Source organism: Physeter macrocephalus, chromosome 12 (assembly GCF_002837175.3).
Source record: "Physeter macrocephalus isolate SW-GA chromosome 12, ASM283717v5, whole genome shotgun sequence".
NCBI classification, from domain to species: domain Eukaryota; kingdom Metazoa; phylum Chordata; class Mammalia; order Artiodactyla; family Physeteridae; genus Physeter; species Physeter macrocephalus.
The window spans coordinates 45198868-45222094 of record NC_041225.1 but is presented as its reverse complement, the minus strand read 5'-3'; the positions used below and the strand labels follow the sequence as shown (position 1 = coordinate 45222094).

The window sequence follows — 23227 nt, the reverse complement described above, 5'->3', positions numbered from 1 at the left end:
TACGGTAATCCCCACGAAGGCCCGGGGGTATTAACGGAGGCTGGAAGATTTAAGAGCTGCACCAAGTTGTGATTCGTCACTTACTGACCCTGATGATTGATTCTTCATTCATCAAATAAATATTCATCAAAATCATATTCATCAAATATAATTGAGTGCCCACTCTATGCCAATCACTGTGCTAGCGCTGAGGATACAAGCGTTGTCCTTTCCTCATGGAGCGGATAGAATAGTAGGATCGCTCGGAAAGTTTGAACTAAAGTGTACTGTATCCATCTACTCGTCGTCCATTCTTTTTTTTTTTTTTTTTTTTTGTGGTACGCGGGCCTCTCACCGTTGTGGCCTCTCCCGTTGCGGAGCACAGGCTCCGGACGCGCAGGCCCAGCGGCCATGGCTCACGGGCCCAGCCGCTCCGCGGCATGTGGGATCCTCCCAGACCGGGGCGCAAACCCGGTTCCCCTGCATCGGCAGGCGGACGCGCAACCACTGCGCCACCAGGGAAGCCCCCGTCCATTCATTTTTGAGCTCCTATTGATACTTTGTGCATTCGGCCCCTATGTTCTCTAGAATGTATCCATCAAGGAATTGTCTTCTGTAGCGGTTTTCAGTAGGGCTGAAACCTAGGACAATCCCACAATCACCACTTGCAATCACATACTTACAGAAAGAGGAAAAGGAGAGCAGAGGAAAATGGTACGGAAGGCAGGGGTGGTGGGGAGTGAAAGTTAAGAGCACAGAAGCACAATTAAACTTTTGAGGAGTCCCTTGAGAGGCACTATTTCCTGGGCGTTTTTGTGTGTGTGTCGCATTGCCAACGAAAAATTCATAGTGTTCTTATTGAGAATTAAAATCCTTTCGAAAACAAGCTGGATAACATTTGGCAGAATCTTATCCTACTGGCCTGAGGTTAACTCGGGAAAGGGCACTGGAGTAGTAAGAAAATGCAGGTCCTAGTCCTCGACCTGCCCTGCAACCTTAGGTATGCCACAACTTCTTGACGGTTTTCTCAGCTGTACTGCCTGCCTACTCAAATCACAGGCAATTGTGAGGCCAAAGAAGATAATCGCGTTGTGAATAAGACCTACCCAGAGGCAAATGGAGTTTTCTTTTTTTCTTTTTTCCTTTTTTGCTTTCTTCATGAGCCTTTACTGGGTGTTCTGGGGGCAAGGGAGAGGTCCAGCCTCATAGAAATGAGGGGGGGTGGGTCTCAGGATGAACCGCTGGACTCCGTGATGCTCTTGGAATAAGTCACATCTTTACATAGCCGCTGGGGGGGGGGGTCCTCTCTGGGTCTCTGGGGCCTCTGATTCCTCTCCCCACTTCAAGGAACCCTCTTGGCCTTGGCTGCCAGAGGAGCCTGGTCCAGGAGGGACTCCAACTGCAGAGATGGGGTGACTGGGCCTGGGGCTGGGGCTGGGGCAAGATTTGGGAACCAGATGCCGCTTGGGGGTGGGGGGCCGGGGTAAAGAGATCGAATAGAAGCTTTGGCCCTTCTGATTCTTGCTGGGGATGTCCAGCACCTTCCCCTCTACAGGCCATGCCTCACTCTTCCTTGGGGTCCTCCGGGACTGGTATAGGCATTGCTGTAGAGTGGATTCCCTGTGTCTCTGTTCCGGCCGCGGTGGCGGCCCCGGATCCGGGCGCCCAGAGCAAAAGCAGCCACGGCCACGGCCCCGTCACCAGCAGCGCGGAGAGTCCTGGGGAGTCTGTGGTGGTTTGTGGGCGGTCTGACTGGGGGCGGGGCACGGGGGTGGCGGGGCGGAGCTGGAGGTGGGATCGGAGTTTTCTTTTTTAAATTAATTTTTCCAAGTGTACAAGTGGTAGGGAGATTTAGGAGTGCCAAAATCTTGGAGCAGTCAAGAGTCCAACACCTGCCTGGATCCTTGTCCCATATCTAGCTGGGGTGAGGAGTCTGGAGGGCGGGGGAGGGGGAACGAGTTTGCTTCGGGCCTCAGGGCCCTCTACCAAATCTCTCTCTCCTTTAGTTGTGACCTCCAGCTTTAACCTTCCCTAGGGGCTGAGGAATCAGGAGCAAGATATAGTTCTGACCCCTAACTCCTCTAGGTCCTGGTTCATGTCTCCACCACCTGGGAGAAGAGACACAAGTACAAGCGTGTGTGCCTGTCTACGGCTGGGAGTAGGATACCACGAGAAAGTCAGTGAGAATCGGCTGTCACACAAGAGATGGGAGAGAGAGCAAAGGTACTATAAAGACTCATAACGAGCGATCAGTAAGCTGCTTGGCCTAAAGCCAGGCATTTTTTGTGATAAGGAATCTCCCTTTTTTGCTGTTTGAGCTTTTAAGCCTCATGCCTTTTTCCCCCTTTGCTCCACATCTGGGCAGCTGACTTAAAAAAAAAAAACCCTGGGTGCTCTCTCCTTTGGTGGGAGGTTCTTACTGTGTGTGCTGGGTACCCTCATCCTGGCCCTACCTCCCAACCATAACAATACCCCAGGCCAGCCTCCTTCTCTGGTTCTCTCCAGACATTTCCCAGCCAGCTGGGAGGTCTTTGCTGCTGTCAGAGACAGCCTCAATTATATAAATAACAAACGTTTTTCACAGGTGTGGAAAAAAAGACACTCTCATTCACTGCTAGAAAGACACCCTTTAGGAAGACAGTTTGCCAGTAGCAATAGTTTAAATAAGGATATGCACTGAGTAGGCAATCCCACTTAAAAGAATTATCCTTGAGAGATAATAGGTCTAGGCTATAGCCCCATGGGGCCAAAATTACATCAGTAATTTTTTTTAAGTTTATCAGTAGCTAAACCCAAGCTGGTTACCCCTGCTGAGTGTCAGGCCGGTGCTAGGTGTTTGAGGTTTGCATGTAGAAGGGAGGGGATAACTGCTACCGCGACCAAAAAGTTGGGAGAGCAGGGAATTAAGAGCACATAAGCCAGAGAATTAGCCTGGGTTAAAATATGGGACATTTCCTCCCTCACTTTCTTTAAACCTGTTACAGAAAAAAAATTTTAAATACCCACTGCCAGAACTGGGGGATCAGTTCTGACGTTAAAAAAATAGGAAATATTCTCCTCAGAAGCCATGTTAGAAAATGAGTTTTTATAAGAGCTTATGGTTTGTTCATAAAGTTTAGGTGTATTAAGTGTGGGTTAGTAAATTCTTGTGGAATTAGCCTGGAAAATTAACAGCATACACTAACACTCTTTCTATGGGAAGATGTTTTTGAGTATGAAACAACCACCTTACAAGCTAATATAAGTGTGATCCAGTTACTGTGAGAACAATAAATATTGCCCAGTACCCAGTTCCGGGAGAGTCAAGAGCAGTATATTATGAAAAGCTGTTACTGCCATCTCCCTAGTACTCTGCTCTCTGAAACAAGTCACAGGACTGTAGAACACCCAGGAGCTGATCAAACAAAACAAAACAAAACAAAACAAAACCTTTTAATGTTTTGCTCTAAATTAACCCATGATTCTCTGAGACAAGTGACTGGACATTATTTTTCTCCCCATAGCTCCCCTCCCCTTTTGCACCTACCAAGGAAAAACAAAGAAGACAATCTGAAAACAATTAAAAGGATTTAAAAATCATTTTCTCTTTACTTTTATTACAATAAATATTTATCAGTAACAGAATTAAACAATTTTAAGTTAAAACCTACTGCATTACTTTTGTGTTTCACAGCAGCAGAAATAAACACAAATCCAGTTGAAAAGGCAAGGCTTCCAGAATCCAGTGGCAAGAAACAGTCAAGGTCTTGATTATCTGGGCTAGCAACAGGATCACCGATGACACAATACTAATGGTGAAATGCACAGTTGTACTCTATTTGCACGTCGAATTATCTAAGACTTCACAACATTCCAGCTAAGGAATTTAAGCAAATTGTGAAGCCCCATTTCCCGTAAGAGCTAGACTTTTCCCCCCATCAAGCCCAAGAGCACAACTGCTCCAGGGGCTGCCTTCTGGCCAGGAATGGGCCCCATCATCATTCAGACCCAGAAGCCTCAACTCTGGTGGAAGCAACCATCTTTCTCAAAAGCTTTCCGGCTCACACAATCCCTGGTGAAAGGGAAGGGGAAAGTGACATATGTCAAGGGCCTTTCTTGGGGACTGAGATGAATGGAAAGTAGGAAAGACTATGGCTCCAGATAAGGAAGAGGCTTCACAGAGTTATGGGCTACATGCAGATTTAGTCAACATGAAGAGAGAGTCTAGTAAAGGCTTACCACCTTGCTGATAATCAAGAGTAGACTGCATGTATATATGACTATATCATACATATATATGCACAGAGAATATGTGTACATATTAAATATGCATATATACACACACCACACATAACCAGATAAAATAAATGCTACATTATTTGCTATGAACACACCAAGTGCTAGACAGACCAGTTACTAACATGTTCAATTAAACTACTTGAAAGGGAAAATAAGACTTTGCGCTCCTTTCATCTTCTCTAATATATTCCACTTGTAGCAAACACACTCCAGTTACTTAAGTGGTATTGTTTCTAGGTACCTGAGAAGGGATGGAATCAGAATACTACAGAAAGCAACGTGCAACAGGACCAAGCTAAACAAATCAATAATTGATTCCGCCAGGATTCCCGCCGCCTAGTCTTAGTCACAGGGCATGAAACCTTACTCAGAAAAAGTATTGATTTCATTTCCTACAACTGGCTACAAACTTAATCTATTCTGTTAGATGGGAAGGGAAAGGGAGAAGGCAGGCAGCAGGGAGTTTACACCTCAGCAGTCGTTCGCTGCCTTCCCCTTTACCCACAGGAAATGCTACTTTAAAAAACAAAACTGAAATTTGGAGTTTAATACTGAATTCTGCTTTCTTGGCACATTCCAGAAAGAGGAAATGATTACATGTAGCTGGGTCTTTGTGTCTCCTGAATGGCTGCTCTAATGGGATAAGTTATATAAACAAAATAACCTACAAAAAAATGTTCATATTGTGGGCAGTCTTAATTAGTACTTATTAAACTAAGTCTGATACTGAATGATACCAGTAATTCAAACAGATTCATAATGCAGCATTCATAGATCTTGTAAAATAAAACAGGATCCTCCTATAACCTGATTTGTAACATCAAGTACTAAACTAAACATGCTTCTGGTCAAGAACTTACTCTTCAGAGATTAAAAAGTGCTTCTCAAGAATATCAGAATCTAGAATTCATGGTAAGTTGTCTATGTTTCAATAAAAAGCCAGAATCAATTCCTATTCTAATTATTACCCATAGAAACTTCTCAAGAAAAGCCCTTAGCCTAAGTGCCATAAGGCATCCACAGCATTTAGCCACTCCTCGCGTCTTCACTACTGTCTCTAATTACAATGTAGCATTAGGTACTCCATGGCCATGATCCAATAATTCACATGCTTTCAAAATAACACTACTCTGATTGAACCTGGCTTTCTAAGAATGATTCTATGAAGAGCAAGACAATGTTAATGGCCTGTGGGAGACAATACTTCTGTTGTGTCCAAATGGACTCTCCTCAAGACAAGGCTTTGTTAAATTATTCTAGAATCACTCCATGTGCCATTTGCCAATTCTGGGGACCGGGCCTTTCTGATCAAATGCAACACAACCCCCTCACTCAGGCCACCTGTGAAAAAGGTTACAAATGGCAAAACTTCTTTTGCTACCCAAAATATTAGCTCATTTAAGATCTGTCTGTAAGAAGAGCAGGTCTCTGCTTAAAAACAGTCAATCAGCTAGATTACTATCTCTTGAATTCTTATTAAAAAGGAAAGCATTAGTAGCATGTTTAAAAGGTTACGTTTATTTTGCACTGTAGAAACCCTGGAAATAAATTAGCCAGTAAATCCAATTCCCATGGCTTCACACAAAGGAAAAAGTAAACACATTGCCACTTTCTCTGGAAAAGTTAGACAACCATGATTTACCATATACCCTAAAGTAACTGCCTGCCAATAAGTTAGTCATTTGCACCACTGTCAAAGATGAAAAGTAAAATATACAAATCACATGGGTTACATAATTAATAAAGGAAAATGAGAACTTTACTTAAGCTTCCTAAAATGTACAGGGCATCACACTTTCAAGTTTCACAGTGATTAATTTAACACCATTTTACTGTTAAAACTGTCACTTAAAATGTACATGTCAAAGTGCTTCAAATGCAGCATACTAGTTAAAATTCTTCCTGGAAGGTTCAAGTACTGGCAGCTCACTTAAGGTTATTCACCCACAGGGTGTTCAAGAATGGGCATGCTGCCTTACAAGGACACCTCATAGGACAAAGAAAATTCTAGTCTGACTTCACAAATTTCCTATAGAGTGCTCACTGAGGTCAAGATAAAGGCCACTCTGAACATAAGAATCAACACAATCAAAAGATTTCTGTATCTGTTTTTGGCTTATTCGGGGACCCGACATCAAATGTTCTAGTCCATCAGGTTTACTTTGTTCCCTCTGGCATGTTCCCAGTCCTTGACTAGTCAAGAGAGATAAGGCAATCGAGGAGATGTGAATGTGGCGAGATCTAGGGGCAACGGAGCAAGCGGGCGTCTCTGTCCTAGACCGTGGCTAGTTAAAAACCCAGGTGAAGAATGAACAGGACGAGTTACAAATAGGCTTCTTGTTAAAATATAAAGGGGAAAAGTAGCCTTTGATTCAAACACCTTCAGCTTATCTTTTTATCCTCCATAACTTAGAGAATCAAAGTCTGCTTTGGAAAGCAAGGTACATTCCAAATGTTTTTGGACTGACTACAAAATAAAATAATTCTTTGAAAACTGCACACTTAGGAGTCTTTCAAATTCACATTTGAACTTGAAGTTAGTAGAGGAATGACTAAGTTGTGACAATTTTAAACTGTGCACTGCAGTAGGATCATTGGGCACTAAAGTGATCTCTTCTTCCCCTTAAAGTGGATACTATGCCTGCTTTCTCCTTTGCATGTTCCCCCAATGCCCAGGCTCTAGGTCATGACCAATATTCTTTCGGTAACTATTTAGAATTTGGGCAACCCTAGACATACACTCCTCTTCCTAACAGCTCTATATTAAAAAAAATGAAATGTTGGTGATAGTACTATAACATTCTAGGCCATAATCAGCATTGAACCTTCTTTTTAAAATTACAATTAAAAGTAATTTAACCATGATATTATTAAAATGCCAGGGAAGACTATTTAGTTCTGTATGTGGAAGTTATTCACTCTATTACCCTTAAGACTAGAACCCATAAACTATGTCTATTACACATTAAGGGAGGAATGTTGGTTAAATTGTGGCAATTTAAAACTGTACGTTACACTAGGATCATGAATGCTATTGAAGGATCATAAAAGGCAGCATTAACATACTCAGGTAATTTTTAAGATTTTTCTATCCCATGCCCCCCTCAAATATAGGGGAATTACTTTCTGACAAGCATAAAGGACATTTTTCATACCATAACCTGAAAAGAAACTTCTTACAGGTCTAGGTAATTTTGGTCAGAAGAAACACAAAGCAAACCTCTGGCCTGGCTAAGGCACTCTATTCTGCAAGGTACAGAAAACATGCATGTATGACCAATCATGCCACTGCCCCCCAAAGGCAGCTCAGGGTATGCTGGGAGAAAGGCTGGCGTGTGAACGCACTCCAAAACATCATGCATAAGCCTAAAATATATTTTATACTTCGGAAATGTTATGATAATTGGCAATGACGTAAATTCACAAGAGCTCTTTGTAATGAAGTCCTGCTTCGGCTGCTGTATCACTACATAATAAATGGGGGCTTTCATGACGCACTTCAAGACAGCAGACTAAACCAAGAAAAAGAGTCAACAGTACACTAAAGATTCACAAGTCCACAGTATTCTGAAACAGTTAATTACTCATTTTTCATCTTTTATCTTCTTGACAGCCATCTTTCTTTCATCAAACGATGCCAATAAAACTGACTATAGCATAATTCTTAACCACCATTGGGAAATGTTATAATGTATAGGCACAAAACAATTTTCAAATAAACCTGATGCAACAGAAAAAGAGCAGAAACACACTTTGAGGTAAAACAGCCCCAAAATTACAGGACATGACCCTATGCCAGAAGTAAAGGGTTTTTTTGTTGTTGTTGTTGTTTTTACTATACTGTACATGGTAAAGAAAGCCTGTGGTCCACATCTGTCATTTTATATTTATCAGTTCTTTTACAATACAGATTAACCTCATTTTTGTATACAAGGTCAACAAAACAATAAAATGATTAGCTCAGAACCTTAAAACAAAGCTTTGTTCCAGGCCCAAATTAACACTTTATCCAGTTCAATTTTACAGATGACACAGAACAAGGTATACAAAAAATACAGTTACTTTTACTTAATTAGTTCATTCTCTGACCTCCATGATGGCAATTTATTAGCAAACATGAAATCACTACCCATATTTCCCTTCATCAATTTCTCACCTATTTTCAGTGTTCATTTTTGTCTCAGAGAAAGTCACTAAATATACCTCAACCTTTACAATTTTTTAAAATGAGTACAGAACCATATGTTAGCTCCTTGATGCCTCATTTCTAATAACCTGAATGACAATGATTAGACTTTGCAAATTTAAAAACTGAAATATCAATTACAGTTATTTTTACAAAGCAGCAGACTAAAATCCAACAGAGGAATACACTATAATTAAATTTGACGATGGTCACATTCACAGATAAATAATGATTATGGATTTAATTACATATCAACACAGTGGTGCCTATTTTATCCAAGTGCAATCCATCCAAAAAAAAGGGTTTAAGATACACTCTTCATTCAAGCACAAACTTCATTCAGTGGAAAATAAAAGAAAATCAGCCAGTAAATTTCATCACCACCAAATTAAATGGAGACAAAATTAAAAAAGAAATAGAATATCCACATTCACGAAAAGGTGTGATCCTAAAACAACCATACTAAAGTCAAAGAGATTTTTATGTTTGTCAGTAAACCTAAAAAATTACTCCAAGTCACATAAAGGGAGCACATACTCAGTAAGGCATATATATCAAAAATTTTCTTCAAGTGGGGAAGTGAGCAAGTTGAGGAAGAGAGAATTTCTATTTCTTTATCCTGCATGAAATAATCTATTTCTTTATCCTGCATGAAATAAAAGACACAGCACCCTCTTCCACAGAAAAAGACAGAGGGGGAGAGGAAGGACAAATTCAATCAGAAAACTAATTTCATAGTGAGGTTCATGAGATTCCTAACTCCTAAGAGAATTTTTCTTCTAAGGAAGTTTATCTGTGTTCCTCACAAGTAATTATTGTAAGACTGGGACTGTCACATGCATTCATATGATCATAGTTCATAGGCACCAAATCTCAGCAACTTGCAGCTGAGGGGGAAAAAAATGCCACATTTAAACAATGAACCATGCCAATGAGTGAGCTACAATTACAATCCACTCTCTACTAAGTCCCAAGAGAATATTTTTCTTTAAAAGAAAATTAAACCATTTATCAAGATCCGTTCCATAACAAAGAGAGCCAGAATACTAGAGAATCTAAATATATATATATATATATATATATATATAAAAGCTCTCTTAGCACATGAGGACAAAAGGCATTTCCATGGGAAAGAGAAACCAGTATTTGGCAACTGTATATTGTTTTGTAATCATTTGGCATCTCTTGCTGAAGATGACTTGCTCTTATCTCTTCCCTATGTTGGATTTGGGCTATTGATAGCTTCCACAGCTAAAGACTTACTTCTAAGTACCAAATATGAAAACATATTGGGTCTTCTGAATGTTATCAGTGTTCCTAAACAAATTTGGGGGTTTTAAAAATAAAAACCAAGGCATCTTTAACTCTGTATGAACCAAAACATTATGGACTCCTGAAGCTAAAATTACTAGGAACATTTTGCTGGTCTAATGCATATTACGTTTAACCAAAACATCACATGGCTTTAGAAAAAACAAAATAAAAGAAGCTGGGAGTTAGTAGGTTGAAAATTCCACAAGTTCAGATCATATGTATCACTCCTGCTGTCCAAGTACCACACACACTGAGTTCCCATGTCTGTTAAGCAGATCAATTTAGTTCAATGGTGATGGATGAAATATTTACAAGCATCTTATTTACAGTACTTCTTTCTGTAGATTACAGGCCAATATTCTTTTCTTCCATTCCTAGTCAATCTGAGTTTGGTTTCCTCAATGAGAAGGGGTAAATCTGAAAATGGTTGCTCAGCTGCTTTACCTATAGAAAACCAGAACATGAGGCAATGACAAATACATACGTAATTTTTTTTAAAAAAGCATACAGAATTCACCCTCTGGAGACAACAATTTACTGGCATGGCAAAAATCATCAGAAATGAAGAGGTTTTTCTGGACTAGGATAGCTGTAGAGCTAGCTGGCTAAATGAGTACTAGAACTAGCCTGGGAGAGTCAGGACTTAAACTTGGGTCTGCCCAACGCCAAAATCTAGTCTGTCCAGAACCCTCCAGACCACACAGCCTTACATTCATATCTACTGAAAAATTATAGGGTTAGTTGACTTATAGTATCTATCAGATCAAATATTTACATATATGGTTAGAGTCAATGTTCACCTTCTTGTAACACTTCTAGGTACTCATTCCTAATCTGATGAAACAGTATAAAACTAGATCCGTAAATTTTTGACAGTTTAAGCCATATTAGTTAGGGTATCCCTAGTGGGTAGGCAAAAGCAAGGTAATGTGCCAGTCAGCAAATATGGTTTACTTAATCCTTCTTATTTCCATTTTTCTTCTTAATATTTACACTTCAATAGTTCAAGTGAATGTTTTTGTGTGGTATAGTAAGTTTTATCTTCTGAGTGTTGATATAAAGCATATAACGTTAAATTTGCACAAACAAAAACATAAATGATTATGTCTTCATGTCACAATTCATAGACTTATCATGGTTTTTTTCATCTATTTTGTTCCAACAAACGTGGGCTACTTTGGGGAGAAACACTAAGGGAAGAAACATATGCAAGGTATAAGAAGTTGCTATCAAGCATGACAGGTGCCCCCGTTTTAAAAATATGTCTGACAATACAGAAGTAAAGACATTTTGTTTCTCAAACTGATTCACAGCAGGGTTCCTTTCAACACAAACATACCAAATAGAAGTATTTTTAAAATCACAGAAATATGAATACCCTATCACATGACCCGATTGCTATGAAATTATCCTCAGAAAAAAAGGAAATGAAGGAAAAAAAATATTATTCCAGATAGTTCACTTCAACTTTATTTATAACAGTGAAAATCTGGAAACAACCTAAATGATTAAAATAACTGAGTCATGGTTAAGTAAACTGATAATTATTAAGTAATCTCCTCGATGGAATATTGTACAGCAATTCAAAATCATAGTTATGAGACCATGCTAAGATATGTAAAATAATTAGAAAAGAATGTTACAGTGTGAGGAGAAAGAAACTAAACTGCATGGTTCTGATTTTCATTTTATTATACCTATCTTAGTCCATTTGTCTTGAAACCTGTTTCTTATTTTAGAAGAGAATATTAAGGTTTGCAGAATACTTCTTAAATCTACTCTCTTCTATATTTCCCCTTATAAAAACGCCCCTGAAGCTAAAGAAGCAAGCATAGAAATAGATAAACAACAAATAAGATGATTTTGTCCTATATATAATTAAAAGCACAAAAGAGTTTATAATTCTTTACCAAGAAAATGGTTTACATTTCTTCTCACTTAAAAACAAGAACTAGGGGGGCTTCCCTGGTGGCGCAGTGGTTGCGCGTCCGCCTGCCAATGCAGGGCAACCGGGTTCGTGCCCCGGTCTGGGAGGATCCCACATGCCGCGGAGCGGCTGGGCCCGTGAGCCATGGCCGCTGAGCCTGCGCGTCCGGAGCCTGTGCTCCGCAACGGGAGAGGCCGCAGCAGAGGGAGGCCCGCATACCACAAAAAAAAAAAAAACAAAAAACAAGAACTAGGGCTTCGCTGGTGGCACAGTGGTTGAGAGCCCGCCTGCCAATGCGGGGGACATGGGTTCGTGCCCCGGTCCCGGAGGATCCCGCGTGCCGCGGAGCGGCTGGGCCCGTGCATCCGGAGCCTGTGCTCCGCGACGGAAGAGGCCACAGTGGTGAGAGGTCCTTGTACCACAAAAAAAAAAAAAAAAAAAAAAAAAAAAACAAGAACTAATTCCTCACAATAATTATCTAGCTTTGAAATTATTTGTAGTTACTACGACATATTCATTACAGAAATGATATATGGCATCACGTACCTGGATATTATCCAAAATTTAGAGAATATCCCAAAATTCTTCCAGCTAGTATAATAAGCAAGTTTCTTCTGAAATTCTCCCTCACCTCCGTTCCACTATTTAAGAATCAAATGGAACCAATTTTGCTCTAGATTACTCACCACTCGTACTCCATAATGGATGTGGGCCAGAGTGAAAGCAGTTGTTAATGTAAACAGGAGAATGCTCTCAATGTAAGAGGCTACTCCTACATTTACCACTATGACAACCAAGAAGAGAGGAACCAGAAACCAATTCAAAGTTGGGCACCGGGTACTGCTCATTTGACAAACAATCAGCTGACACTTGAAGTTATTAAAAAAAAAGAGAGAGAGAGAATGAAAATTTAATTAGCAAAGCAGAGTCACTCCAACATTTAAAAAGCATTCAAGTACATGTACATTACATTATTATCAAGTTCAGTAATTCTCAACTGCTCAGGAGCCCCACTGGACCTCTACCCCAACCTCCAAACCCGTGGACCCTCAGACTGTGTGTCAGGAGAGACTGGAAGATAATTTAGTAAGGATGCTACAGAAGGCATTCTTCTACTGGGTAACAGTTTGGATAAAAGAAATTTCTCCCAATTTTAAGATTCTATGATATACGACAACAATTTTCTCAGAACACCCTCCCACAGCACCACACAACTAAATTTCTTCATGGTGATCAGGAGATGCTACCTCCAATTCAGTCATGTTATCGTACAACACCTCAAAACCTCTTTGGCTCTCTTTACTTTCAACACCTTACTCAAATATAGTTTTATTCCTTCAGAGATACATTTTATACAATGCATTAATGTTTTCAGATCTTTAAACCCTATGAAATCAGTATGACTTGGGATAGTAAACACAAGTTACACACATGGAAACATAAACTCAGTGGCTAAGTTAAAAAATAAAAACTTATTAAGGACCTGGCCTGAGCTAGATCACAGGCTTCCTGGCTGTCAGGACTAACAGGGTCTTTTCTCAAGTCCTCCTGATCTTTCCTCCCTGTCTGCCCTCTTGCTGGGCCAAAGCAGAGAAAGGGATTTTTTAACGTATGTAGTATTTATTACAAAGTTTTTAATTCTATGTTATTAATTTAAAAATCAGTTGATTAAAAAACGTGTGTGTGTGTGTGTGTGTGTTTCCTCTCTCAAAAACCCCTTCCAAGCTCCCTAAATTAATCGTTAGATCTGCTTCCATTTCAACCACACTATAAATAATATTTAGAGTCTGAAGGGAATTATTCCATGAATTCTTCAGCAGGCAACCAAAACAAAAAATTTAAATTATGCCATGGTTCCAAAATACTACAGCAGTCCCCAAATCCTATTGGTTTCAAACAAAAAAATAAAATAACTTTCAGCATGTTCTGTCTTTGAGGTTATTAATTATTCTTTCAAATTTCTGATATAAGATCTTTAAATTAAAATCTGCTTATTCTAATACTATATAAGGTTTCTCAAACTATTGAATTCTGTCAAATATTTCTTATATGTATTACGATTTTTAAAAGAAAAAAATCTTACTGTGATATTGGCAAAGGCTGTTCCAACCATTAAGTAGAATACTCTAGGATGTAACTCTAAAATATCTGAAGGTGACCGGAGGATCCATGCTGTAGACAAAATGAATAGCAAACATGGAGAAAAGAAGGGAACCATAGCTTCATAGACTGAATTGTGTTTCAAGGTGTTATTTTTATAGCTTCTGAAAAAAAAAATCAAGTAATACAAAGAACATTATTACATATAAAAACACTGTACTTGTATTTCATAGTTTTCAAAGTACTTTCACACTTATTCTCTTATTTTTATTCACAATAACCCCATGGCATAGGTAAAACCAACATTATTAATCCCATTTTAGAGACAGGTTAAGTGAGGATGTGAGAATTTAAATTTACATAACTTGCTACCAAGTGGCAGGGCCAGGACTAGAATGGAAGTCTTCTGACCCTTAGTCTCACTTTTCCCTCTGGAATGTAAAGATGAATAAAACTTGGACTGTGTCCTATGAGATTATATTCTAATAGGAAAAAATAAAATGAACACAAAACAATGCTAGAAGAGTACCTCATGGTGCTACTATGATACACAACTTAAGAGTGAAAGACTCTGAAATGAGACGGTCCACAGCATATCTTAGTGGCTCTGGGCACACAGGTGGTACTCTCATATATGTTCGCTCATCTGAACTGAACCCTCAGTCCTCATCCCGGTTCTGCCACTAATTACATAACCTTAGGCAAAATACTGCCCAATCAGGACGGGACCTCAACTTTAGAAGGAGAGGAAGACATGACTCAAATCGTCTCTAAGGCCTTCAGAGCTTTAAATTTTATGGCTTCTATGAATGACTGCCAGTGGCCGTAAAGAGGGAAGATTCATACAGCTTGGCTTGACATGGACAGGACTGTGCAAGACAGATTTGAGCACTGAAGGATGAAGTGGGAAGTACAAGAAAGTGTTCCAAGTAGAGGAAACAGGAGTAGAGCAAAGAGTGGGAGCAAAAGTACTGAGGAATGAAAGAACAAGATACATTCAGGTCACGTAAATGAACTCAGTGTGGCTGAGCCCAAGTGGAGAAGTGCACACATAGATCAGAGAGGTGCAGCTCCACCAGGGCAACTCCCCCCCCAACCCCTACACACTCCACAGGCCGGAACTGCCATATGGCGCTCTTTGGGAAGAGGCGGCATAGGTCCAGGATTTGGTCCTCAACTACACAAGTTGAGAAGATTTATTGTACGACCATGCTAACTAAACTTACACATAATCAACTTATAAAAACATAATCAATTTATAAAAAGAACGTAAACCTATCAATATTTGACAGGAACATACTCCCTCCTTATTCATTCACAAAAAAATGACAAATTAGAAGACTGTTTGGTGAGCCCAAAACTTTTACAAAAAAACTAGTAGTTCTGGGCTATGGCTGAATTGACTACGCAAGCCACCACAGACAAATTATCCTAACCTCATTCTAGATTCAAAATACATGACCTTTTCAAAATGCCCAGATTCCAAAAGAAAGAAATCCTAAAATTCACCTCAATAACAATTTCTAAAGATTTTCATACTTCTTGCCCAATTAAAAAATAAAATACTTACCTGAAAAAGTTTAATAAACTCATTGGAAGAGTCACGCATAATGCACAACCTAAAGGGAAGAATATTTAAATTATCATGAATTATTATTATTCAAGAGTCATTTTTATAATCATCAAATACATACAAACTACATAATATTTTTAGACCCAATAATTTTCAGGTTCAGGTTTACTTCTGTAATGAAATTAAACACATTTTTGAACAGCATTTACAACTGGAAGAGTGGCAGTACGGTTTGGTGATTCAGAGCAGAGACTCAAGGAGCCAGAGTGGGCTGAATCTCAGTTGTGCTACCAACTGGTCATGTGACTTCAGGCAAATTAACTTTTCAGTGCCTCAGTTTGCTCTTTTATAAAATAGAGATAATAGTAGTATCAACCCCATAGGGTCTTGAGAATTAAATGAGTTATTACATGCAAAGACACCTGGAACAGTACCTGGTATACAGTAAATTGCACAGCCAGTATAAGTTATTTATTGGAAGAGGGGACAATTAATAAATCCTGCTGCTTCCTTTACACTTATCTTTACCTCCCTAGCATTCTTAATTTCTCCCCCTACTCTATATACTAATTCTTTCCCCTGAACCCTTAAAAGGATGGCCTTCCCAAGGAGCCTTAACCATTGCTTCTGCTGCTCTCACTATCTACTTATCTTACTCTGCTATTTCCTATCACTCACCAAACTTTCCTGCTGTCTTCATTTCCTCAGCACTGATTCATTCTGCACCCCCTCTGCAGAAACTGTACTCTTGAAATTTATCAAGCTCTCCTAATAGTCAAATTCAGTACCCTTTCTTCATTCCTGACTTCTAAGTAAGATGACTCCGCTGACTATCCACTAACTGCAATTCTTTCCTCCCTTAGCCTTTGTGATTCCATTCACCCAATGTTCCTGTTAGCCATCCAACCATTACATTTGGTGTCCTTTTTTGGTAATCTACCTCCTGCATATTCCTAACTGGATGTTTGACTGCGCATCTACACTCCCTCAGAGAATCTTCTCTTCGGCTTTAACCATAAGCTACCTGCAGATGACTCCAAAATCTAATTATGTACTCTTGGGCAAATCAGACAATCTCTCTGAGCTTCAGATTCCACAGCTGTACCATGAGGATGGTTTAAATGATTTTCTAGTGACCCCTGAATCTGATTCTGTGATTTATAGAGATGTAAAGTTCTAATCTTTCTCTGTTTCAAACTCCAAATCAATATATGTGGCAACTTTCTGGACACTTCATTTGGATATTTCCTTGTCACTCAACATATTAGCCCATTCTGGACTCCTGGTGACTAAACTTGGCTTGGGGGTGCGGGGGCAGTGGTCAATGCAGCTGTGACCTTAAGGATCAAAGACAGAAGAACATTCCTTCAAAACAATTCCTAAGGCACCTTGCTAAAAACAGATGAAAAGGGGCTTCCCTGCTGGCATAGTCGTTAAGAATCTGCCTGCCAATGCAGGGGACATGGGTTCCATCCCTGCTCCGGGAAGGTCCCACATGCTGCGTAGAAACTAAGCCCGTGTGCCACAACTACTGAGCCTGCGCTCCAGAGCCCGCAAGCCACAACTACTGAAGCCCGCGCGCCTGGAGCCCATGCACCGCAACAAAAGAAGCCACCCAATGAGAAGCCCATGTACCGCAACAAAGAGTAGCCCCCGCTCGCCGCAACTAGAGAAAGCCTGTGCGCAGCAACGAAGACCCAATGCAGCCAAAAATAAATAAATAAATAAATAAATTTATTTATTTTTAAAAAGATGAAAAAACTAGAATTCACCAAACAGAAATCTCATCTCAAAAGATGAATTAACTCTACTACTTTCAAGCCCAAATGGAACAAAGTTCCCTGAGTTAAAAGATCTTAGCGGGAGTGGAAGAGAAGACAAGGTGTCCTCAATGTCCTCAGAAATTTTTAGCAGCTCGTTCCATGTCAAGCTGGGAAGCACACTGTTAGGGAGCCAGGGCTAAATGAATTAATCCAGAATCATTTGTAGCTTTGAGGTGTTGAAAATAGGCTGAGAGAAACTTGCAAAAGATTTGGTACCAAGAGGTTTTTAGTTTAAAACATCCTAAAATAGCTTTATCTTAATTAAGTGCAGTAAGTGTGTAGAAAGCCTGAGCTCTATATAGGTTGCCAAAGAGAAACACTGTATCTTCTATTTCTTCTCTAAATAACACTCGATGTACTTCCTATAAAGAATATTTAACTGTTAAATACTTGTCTATTAAACTCTATATAACGATAGTGATAGAACCCATACATATGTAGACCTGCTTTTCTTACCATAGGAAGGTCTAGACTTCATAATATACGAAACAATAGCTATAGAAAAATCAGAATAAAATTCATAAAAAAGGATTGATTAGAATGAGATGAACACCAAGGATAACATGGTCACAACAAATATTTTGGTTCCTCATATTTCCAGGCTTAAATAAAAACTTCAATAAAAACCAAGACAAAAAATACTTTAACAAAAGTAAAAAAGACAAACAAGGGGGAAAATGTCATTTATATCAAAACAAAGATTAATATACCTAATAGATAAAGAGCTTCTAAAAATAAAGGAAGTGGTTAACAATCGTAATGCAAAAACTGACTAGAGATATAAAGAAAAAAGAAATATAAATGGCTCTCAAACACTAGAAAAGTTCATCCATAATAAGAGAAATGCAAATTAAAACTATACAGAGATACCACTTCTTACCTATCACAGACTGGCAAAAATCCAAAAGTCTGACAACATACTACATTGGTAAAACTAAATAAACAAGTACTTTCATTCATGGCTGATAAGAATTCAAAAATCAGATAACCCAATGGAAGGGAATATGGGAATATTTAGTGAAATTGCATACATTTGTCCTTACTTCTAGAGATCTCTTCCAAAATACCCTGGGAAAAATATGAACAGACATATATATGTACAAGACGATTTATTGCAGCAATTTGTAAAACAGCAAAAGACCGGAAATAACACAAATGTCCATCAGTAGAAGGTTGTCTAATAAACGATGGTACATCCACACAATGAAGTACTGTACCAGGCAGCTGTAAGAAGAAATGAGGAAGATCCCTAAACATCACTATGCAGTGATCTCTAAGATACACTATTACGTGGAGGGGAAAAAAAAAAAGAAGCACATGTAGTAAAATATGTATGCTACCATTTATCTATGAAAGGGGGTGATAAACCCCCCCCACACACTTACTTAGATTAAGAAAGAAACAATGAAAAGATAAATCAAAAAATTAAAAACTAAGAATAGTTAACTCTGAGGGAAGAAAAGGCTAGGGTAGTGATAGAGACTAGACTTCTTTGAATATATCTTGTTTTATATATACATTTGACTTTGTAATCATGTGAATACGTTACATAACTATAAAGGAAAAATAAATTTTAAAAGAAAAAGTAATCCATAAATATCAAAAGTAAAATGAAACTAACTTAAATGTACATATCCACAGATGGTGGCATAACCACAGAATAGGGACTTTATAATAACCTGAGTGGGCATTCTCTAGTGGGATAAACCACAGCGCAAACGGAACTGCAAAAAACCAAAATCTTCAACGATTTCCAGTAATCATATGTCGCTGATTTTGGAACTACATTCTCAGACTGTTGCGGGTATTTTATGGAATAACACAAATGTATAATTATTTTGTGTCGTTGAAAGCAAAGACTTTTGTCAGAGTTGAAAGGACATACAAACATAAGATCAACTAGGTTAAGTAAAAGATCTGTATCATCAAATATGATTTGGAATTATCAGTATGAATTTATGAGGTACTTCATCAAAAAACAAACTTTATTCCCCTGGCTCTCCACTGAATGAATGGATTCCTAAGCAATGATTATCAGTGACTGTTAGTACCACTAGGTGAAGAGTTGAGGCAGAACTTGGGAAGAGATGGAACAGATGTACAATACCTCATCCCTCTAGTCATTACTGACACCACAGACAGAAAGACAACTAGCTATCGTGTGCCCCCTAATGTGATGCAATAGGAAGTACCATTACCTAATAAGTATTGCTGCCAAAAATTATAAATTACAAAGAAACTTATATGCCTATTAAAGTACCCACTTAACATTCAAAAATATATCTCCTATGTCGGAGATTCCATTTTATCTTTAAATAAACATTTGAATGTAAAATGCAGCACACCTGCCACAGGACAAGCTGCATAAATCAAAAGATTCACTCATGAATGATAGCTGGGGATGAAAAATAGCTCACCTTTTCAAGGTAATGAAATCAGTTTATAGAGGCACCCAAAAATGAACATTTGTTAGATTACAGCAGGGTTCCTAAAATATCTGCCGTCCAGAGCCACAGAATATCCCCAAACTACTCCTTTTCTGAAAGCCAGTGCTTAATGCACCATCTTCTCAGCTGTTTCTAAGCCTTCAATTCCCACTCTGTAACCAAGGTTCACAGACAGACGGAGGGAAGATTAATTTTTAGATAAGAGAACAGAGCAACAGCCAACAAGTTTTTTTCTTTTACTCTACAAAGGTCTTAGCGTCACTCCTGGTGCCCCAAATAACAACCCAGATTCCTCTTCCTCTCTGCCTCTCTCCATAAAAACACTCTCCCTCCACTCAATCATCCTGTAGATATCCCCTTTGGCTAAAATCAAAAAGGAAACATTACCATGATCAAAACCTTTACCTAGCATTCAAAGGCTTAAGAAAAAGGGTATCTGAGAGGAACAGAAGCTCAATTTTTGGAGTGGATGTACTATAAGGTAAACTCTGTGTTTCGTCATTCTATTTCCTCAAACTAACAATCTTCAATTTTGAGATAAGTATTGAAATCAATACCGAACGTCCAGCTAAATGTGGATCCTCCAATACAGTCTAGATTAATTTGAATAGTTAGTTTACAGGGTTTGTGTGATCTATTTCAGTATTGCCTTCTGATTAGAAATACCTTGGTGCTGAACAAAAACAAAACAAAGCAAAACAAAGAACCTTATTTTCCTTAAGGGTTTGGCTGAAACCCTACAGGGTTGCGGGGTTCTGCTTTTGCTGCAGGGCGTGCGGGCAGGCGGGGAAGTGCTGCTGGTTATAATCAAACACTGGCTTTGATAACAAAGCGATGTTACAACAGGCTTCAACATGGAGCTTCTTACCAATGATCATTGCAGTGAATAGGTCTCTATATAAGAAATTAAACAGGAAAGGTTCATACCAGGCCTCAACTCCCACAATCGCAGTCACTATGTAGACAAAGGAAATAGTCTGGAAGGAAAATGCAGACAAAAGTATACAGAGCATTAACAGCTGGAAAGATCAGGGAGTCAATAACGCTTTATGCAGCATAAGTCTAATAAACAGTTTTAGTAAAAGCAAGAAGTATGCTTAAATTTGATACGGTGGCAAGTCTTTTTGCCTTTAAAAATAGTTTTTTCAGCCAACACCACCATAAAATAACTAACTTCTAGACAATGCAAACAACTGGCCTCATAAGGCACCTCGTAAATTGGTTTAGCCACATGATGTTCCAATTTGCCCACCCAGTCACTTTCTTCGAACACACTCCAACTTCTGATTCTTTACTGGAGCCTTAGGTGTAGACGGGCAAAATGGCAACACAAAAAGCTGGGATTCTAAGGCAGGGAGAGTTAATAGCAAGCCTATAAAGCAAGAGGAAAACAAATCTCTCTACTCACTGAAAAGTTGGCAATGAAGACAAAAAGCCAACAATTTAATTATAAGCGCCTGACTTTCCTTATAAAATCAACAGTTTCAATGAATGTTTGTTAAGAAACCGTTCATTTTTTGGTGTAATAATGGCATTGTAATTATGTTTTTTAAAAAGAACTCTTACCACTTAGAGATATATAGTAAAATATTTATCACATAATGCCAGGATTTTCCTTTAAAATAATTGGAAGGAGGGTGAGGAAGAGTACATGTGAAACTAGACTGGCCAAGTGTTAACTGCTCAAGCTAAGTAACAGGTACATAAGGGTTCACTACACTATTCTCTCTACTTTTGTACATATTGGAAATTTTCCATAAATAAGTAAAAATAATATAAAATAAAAAGGAAACAAATGTTAAAGCACCCATCAGTTCTAACCAAAAAAGCAAAAGGTCAGTAAAGAAGGAATAACAAAAACTTTCCCCAAAATTCATGGCAATGTTGAAAATTTAAGGAAGAACCCATACTTACCACCTGGCTAACGTCATATCCCCATGGCAGGAAAAGAATCCCTGTGTTATACTTTTCCCAGTGGGACAGGATGAAAGAAAATAAAACTACCCATAGCAGGAGATAAAGAACAAAAACAGTGACACCAGATGATCCTCGTCCAAAAATGGAATACACAGTTACAACAAAGTAAACACATGACCAACTATCCAGGCCATGGTCAAAAAGCTCCCCTAACGGGGTGCTGGAATTGGTTCTACGGGCTTGCTTTCCATCCACACCATCTGCAACAAAAACACATCACCACAGGAATAGGTCAACAACTGCACCAGTCTGGAGAAAGTCTTCTTTAATAAAATGGAGAGAAACAAAACAAAACAGACGAGCATATCACAGGAATGTTAATTAACTAAATTATAACTATCAGACAGTACTGTAAAAATCCAACCCTTAACTCCTACAATGCAAAGATTTCAGAAATAAAATCTGTAATTTCTCAAAGCTTAATCTAAAAATTAAAATGTTAAATCACATTGAATGGTGTCTATTTTAGATCTGAGGAAGAAGCATTCTAGTTGGACTCTGAATTCCTCCAAATCTGCCTAACAACTAACTGAGTTGTTCCACTAGCTGCAAATTCTTAACCCTCCAGAGAATATTCAATAGTTGTTCATTATAATTTATCTAACCATTCCTTGCTCTAGGATCCAAAAACACTCTGTTACTTCAGTCATAACACCTGTTTCACCTTGTTTGACACCACAGTTACTACTTCACGGATGGACCACCTCCATAATTTTAAGTGCTTTCCCAAAAGGCTTTGCAACACAGTAGGTGTTGAGTAAATATAAGAATAAATTTATTGAATAAATTGAATTTATTGAATAAATTGGGAGATTGGGATTGACATATATATATATATATACACTAATATGTATAAAATGGATAATTAATAAGAACCTGCTATATAAATAAATAAAATAAAATTCAAAAAAAATTTATTGAAACTGTACAATGCACTATTTTTTAAATTAATTTTTATTGGGGTATAGTTGATTTACAATGTTGTGTTAGTCTGCTGTACAGCAAAGTGAATCAGTTATACATGTACATATATCCACTCTTTCTTAGATTCTTTTCCCATATAGGTCATTAGAGGGTATTGAGTAGAGTTCCCTGCGAAGCACTATTCTTGATGCTGTGAAGACTATAAAAATCTTAGAATAAACTAAGTTTGTGCCCTCAAAGAGTTTACAATTGAGAACGGAGACAAAACATGACAGTTACAGATATGATGTATCACAAACCAGAGAAGAGTACAGAAAAGGGACAAGTTCTCTTCAGGCTAAGATAAGCCAGACTGGCTTTCCAGACAAGATGAAATCTGAGTGGGGACATAAAGAATGAGTTGGATTTCAGTAGACAGGAGATAACGGAGTGTGTCATTTCAAGAGGAGGGAGTGCTATTGGCAAAAACACCGAGATGGAAAAGCACATGTGTGTGCAGAGAATGCCAAGTAGTTTAATTTGACCAGAAACTAGTATGTGAAGATGGCAGTCTAAAGAGGCTAGAAGGAAGGCTGGAGCCAGTTTAAAGGTATCAGAGAGTCTGAGGAGCTACTAAATTACCTGAGTAGAGGATTACAAAGAGAAAAGCAATGAAGTGCTTCAGGAAGATCCACTTGATATCAGTGTGAAGGACAGGCT

The 23227-nt window shown here is 38.7% G+C and overlaps 1 protein-coding gene across 1 annotated transcript in view; it reads right to left on the bottom strand.

Moving 5' to 3' along the window:
• Positions 1-6631: 6631 nt before the first annotated feature.
• SELENOI (selenoprotein I) overlaps positions 6632-23227 on the bottom strand; it is a 41814-nt gene continuing 25218 nt past the window's right edge. Inside the window, exons 5-10 of the mRNA XM_024118795.3 lie at positions 21542-21804; positions 20496-20604; positions 15355-15403; positions 13768-13948; positions 12371-12553; positions 6632-10201 (exon numbers count right to left, since the gene is read on the bottom strand). Of these exons, the coding sequence (XP_023974563.1) occupies positions 10136-10201; positions 12371-12553; positions 13768-13948; positions 15355-15403; positions 20496-20604; positions 21542-21804 (851 nt within the window). The 3' untranslated portion in view covers positions 6632-10135. The remainder of the gene's footprint in view (positions 10202-12370; positions 12554-13767; positions 13949-15354; positions 15404-20495; positions 20605-21541; positions 21805-23227) is intronic.